Source organism: Amblyomma maculatum, chromosome 2 (genome assembly GCF_055883805.1).
Source record: "Amblyomma maculatum isolate TAMU_Amacu chromosome 2, ASM5588380v1, whole genome shotgun sequence".
Classification (NCBI taxonomy): domain Eukaryota; kingdom Metazoa; phylum Arthropoda; class Arachnida; order Ixodida; family Ixodidae; genus Amblyomma; species Amblyomma maculatum.
The window spans coordinates 138,933,037-138,936,820 of record NC_139345.1 but is presented as its reverse complement, the minus strand read 5'-3'; the positions used below and the strand labels follow the sequence as shown (position 1 = coordinate 138,936,820).

The following is a 3,784-nucleotide window of genomic DNA, read 5'->3' as shown; positions in this document are numbered from 1 at the left end:
AAGCTCCACAACGGTCCCATTGATGTTAACTTCGTAAGCTATAATAAACTATTAGACCTAAGCCCGAGTACGCGGGCATAATTTGGGGTCCTTGCGCCAAGTATAATATCAAGAAGCTCGAAAGAATATAAAGAAAGGCAATTAGGTTTATATATTCAAAGTTTCTCCGCACTGCCTCCCCATAAGGACTTGTGCTTCGCATGATACTGAACCACTACAGCTAATAAGGCAAGAATTCTATTCAGATCGTCTTTCATGTTTTTCTGAGCGATAAACTAGGGCTCCACACTTCGCTTTATCTTTCTCCGATACCAGCCAGAAATACATGACACTATCACAAAACACTTTTAACGGGGTATTTATCAAGAACGATTCTCTTCACGTTTTCCTTTCTTCCTCGCACTGGGACTAACTGCCCGAACCATCACAGCATTAAAAATTGTAACCTCTTTTTTTTAGCCATCTTTGAAGTTACTGTAATATGTATTTTTGCTATTATTATTGCGTTGCGAAATCATGTCTGATTATGCTGTATGTTATTGGTTTATATTGTATTGTTCACCGCTGTTTTCCTTCCTGCTGGGACCTCACAAATGGTCTGCAGCATGTACGCAAATAAAATAAAAAGAAATAAAATATATCTGCATCAGAAAGCAAACAGACTTCTGGGGCGTCTATATGATGACTGATTAGAACCGCTGTTTTCACGATAACTGATAATTTAATTCGCGGCTGCAGCATTCGCTTGATATTTTCTTGCAGCGTGCATACAACTTCGTGGGACGGGTGATTTTGTCTTCTACGAACAGTTTATGACATTTCGGAAAATGTCGAGCCAGATGCAAAATCTTTTTTTTAGCCTGAAACAATATTATTTCGATTTCTCTGTCAAGTGTGTTTCGAGTGGCTGGAAATTTCGATTACATTCCATGTTGGCTCAGTCATGGCAGTGCCCCTAAGCCCTTATTGTTTTACAACTTTCGGACGTCATCATGGCGGCTTCTATCATCCTTGATAGCATTGTCTCGTTGCCACCGCAAACCACATGAGAAGTACGCTTCTGCCGTCTCCCGGAGCATTATGATAGAATAGAGCCGTACAGATAAGATATGGGCTGGTTTTTCCAAAGCACTCGGTCAGTCAAAATAACGGCAAAGTGAACCTATATAAGGCAGGTCTCTCGTCCATCCTTTCTGCAAGAGAACGGCGCCATCACAACGCATACTGCCATATTACACTCAGGTGAGCGAAGGTTTTTAAATATGACCTAGGTGTGCTGTTCTTAAAACTTCATGCATATGTACCTATCTTATAGGATAAAATAGATATCTCTGAAAGTTTAAATTTCCAAAGTGCTGCATTACATATGTAAGAAATTTTGTTCGCTTTACTTTGCAGCTATATTTTCAAGCCATTTATTAATGGCTTTATAGTTCAATTGCGGCACGTAACGTTTCACCTGTGCTCTAATTCCCTCAGGTGACGATAATCATGAATACGCCTCTGTGGTTCACCTTCCTGTCTCTCACAACGGTGGCGTGTAAGTTCCTGTGTTTTGCATCTTTGCATTTTGTCGGAGAAGAAATAGTCCGGTTAAAATATATTTGAAAAAATTGTGCCAAAGAAGAGTTTTTTCCTTTTATTTATCGCATAGTAGTGCACCGAACTGCAAAATAAATCGATTCACCGGCCTGAAATTTCATGTTGATAGATGCAGAACTAAAATGTATGCTTGTAACCAGGAGACAGTTAAGTGTATCACAAGTGCAATAAAAACTATTTGATACCACTGACCTACTCTGTATTTATTTTTCTTTCATGCTCGAAACAAGACGCAGCTACTATGTAAGTTATATTTTCATAATTTTCGATACGCTTTGCATGATCAATAACCGCTTATGCCTGAAATGTGTACGAATTAACGAGAGTTTGACGTGGTTGATTCCCAGTGTGCCCTCCGATGGTGTAACGCACTTGCCGGAAGGTCAAGGTGAGTTTGAATTATAATTTTTCAATATAAATGTAAGCGTAATTGGTGAACTCCGTTTTGAATTGGTGAAAATATGAAAAAAATTTCAAAGAAAAAGTTTTTATTAACCATATTTATTAACCCGGTGAAAAGCATCTAACTTGGTTTGAGAAATTAGCCCTGCTCAGCTCCATTCGCTGCTACTTTGGTCTAGATAAAAATGCGCTTTTGAAAAGCTGTATAGAGTGAATGTTTAAATTTCCCTCATAGTACCATTCTTCGAGACTATTGCAGATTTTCGGACATCATTCACTAAAAGATTCTTACTCACAGATTGAAGAAAATTTTTTGCCCTTAAATCTATTGAGTGGTTCTCCGACAGCAAACGTCATTGCAAAATTATTTATCTATGCCGTTGTTGAATTTTACATACCATACTTTATAGCAAGGATTTTAAACATTATATTAATATGCCAGTTCACAACACCCATTCTCAAATATTGCTAATGTTTGTCTGTTTGAAGCCTATCTTTGAAGTTTAAATAAAGTAAAGCACTTTGTAGAGGCGTGTGGATTTGTCTCCTATGGTGGCACAAATACATCAGCTCTGGTAAACACCGTATTATACCTGTACACCATCACTACCTGTTTCAAGTGCAAGTCGCCCGCGCTGTGTTTCGTATATCGTTTTATTCGTCTATTCTATCGGTGCGTAATGGAACAAAAGCTTTACTGCCTTGAGATACGTTTGATGTACCAAACCGTTCACCGTGCCTTACCACAGAAGTCCTCAAACACCACCTTTTGACAATTTTTGTCTGAAGCCAGTTAGATCTTCAAGATCGAGCCTTGGCCCGAAATCGAAATCTCTAACAGTTATTTCAATTAACTGCCTTCGGCCAAACCATGCTGAACTGGCCGTATTTTGTTTTCAAATATTATGCATTAGTTTACTGCAGTGCTCTACTGTTTGTTCGAGTTCAATGGTATTCTATTCGTTGCCTCCAATAAAGGAAAACTAATATGTACACGTTGATCCTGTAACACAATGACGCATGAGGCCAAATGGTCGCGTTACCACAAAGCAGTAATATATATTTTCGCTGCGAAAGTCTGTTTTTACACTTATCTACAAATAGACTTAGTTTGGGCAATTGGACTGTTAATAAAAGTTTGCTTTTTTCGCCTAAGTCTCCTCTCTGATACGCATTGTTTTCAGAAGACGCGGCGCAGAAGGCAGGATACAGGTTGGAAGCTCTTGGACGTCTGCTTCAAGGAAAGGTGTCCGGGGATGGCGCTGAAGCCCGACAGCAGCTGGCAGAAGCATTGGAAGCTCTAGCCTCCGCAGAAAGCGCACTCGATGTTGAATCCTCGGAATACTGGGTCGGCGCCGTAGTTCGCGGCGTCATTGGAGGTGCCGTAGCTCACGGCATCGACAGGTGGAGGAACAGAAAGGGCTGATAATAAACAACAGCTAGCGTCTCATAGAAGGAATTTGTAGACTTTTCTATTTTTACGAAAGTTGCAAACTTTTTCTTTTTTTGTTTTTAAATTTTCCTGGTAAAGGGGCTAAAGGAGACATGTTTGTCAAGTTACATTTCCTTAATGCGGAATAATATATTAAGATCTACCGAAAAAAATTATATTCACATTTCAAAGTAATATTTCCTTGCGACTTATATCTGATGCGGCCTTTACTTCACGGCGACATTTTTTGTTATCGTTTGTGACTGGATTGCAGGGCAACAATGGTAATGTAGTACACTGTCTGTTCGAATACAGGTGTCCGACTAGAGAGGAAGCAAGAGAGAAAAA

At 39.4% G+C, this 3,784-nt stretch overlaps 1 protein-coding gene across 2 annotated transcripts; it reads left to right on the top strand.

Annotated features, from left to right (window-relative positions):
- Positions 1-1,113: 1,113 nt before the first annotated feature.
- Positions 1,114-3,459, top strand: LOC146200053 (uncharacterized). Of its 2 annotated transcripts, none has more exons than XM_084595329.1 (5): positions 1,114-1,242; positions 1,480-1,540; positions 1,833-1,845; positions 1,950-1,990; positions 3,192-3,459. In XM_084595329.1, exons 2-5 carry the CDS (start codon positions 1,492-1,494, stop codon positions 3,428-3,430), a joined length of 342 nt encoding a protein of 113 aa, XP_084451455.1. In that variant the 5' UTR covers positions 1,114-1,242; positions 1,480-1,491; the 3' UTR covers positions 3,431-3,459. The 2 variants fall into 2 exon arrangements, with proteins under 2 accessions (XP_084451455.1, XP_084451454.1); XM_084595328.1 differs by having other exon boundaries at positions 1,119-1,242; positions 3,189-3,459.
- Positions 3,460-3,784: the final 325 nt, after the last annotated feature.

Coding starts and splice junctions, on each gene's coding strand:
- LOC146200053 (XM_084595328.1), top strand. CDS start 1,492: ATGAATACGCCTCTGTGGTTCACCTTCCTGTCTCTCACAACGGTGGCG. Junction 1,991..3,188: donor GCACTTGCCGGAAGGTCAAG/GTGAGTTTGAAT, acceptor CATTGTTTTCAG/AAGACGCGGCGCAGAAGGCA.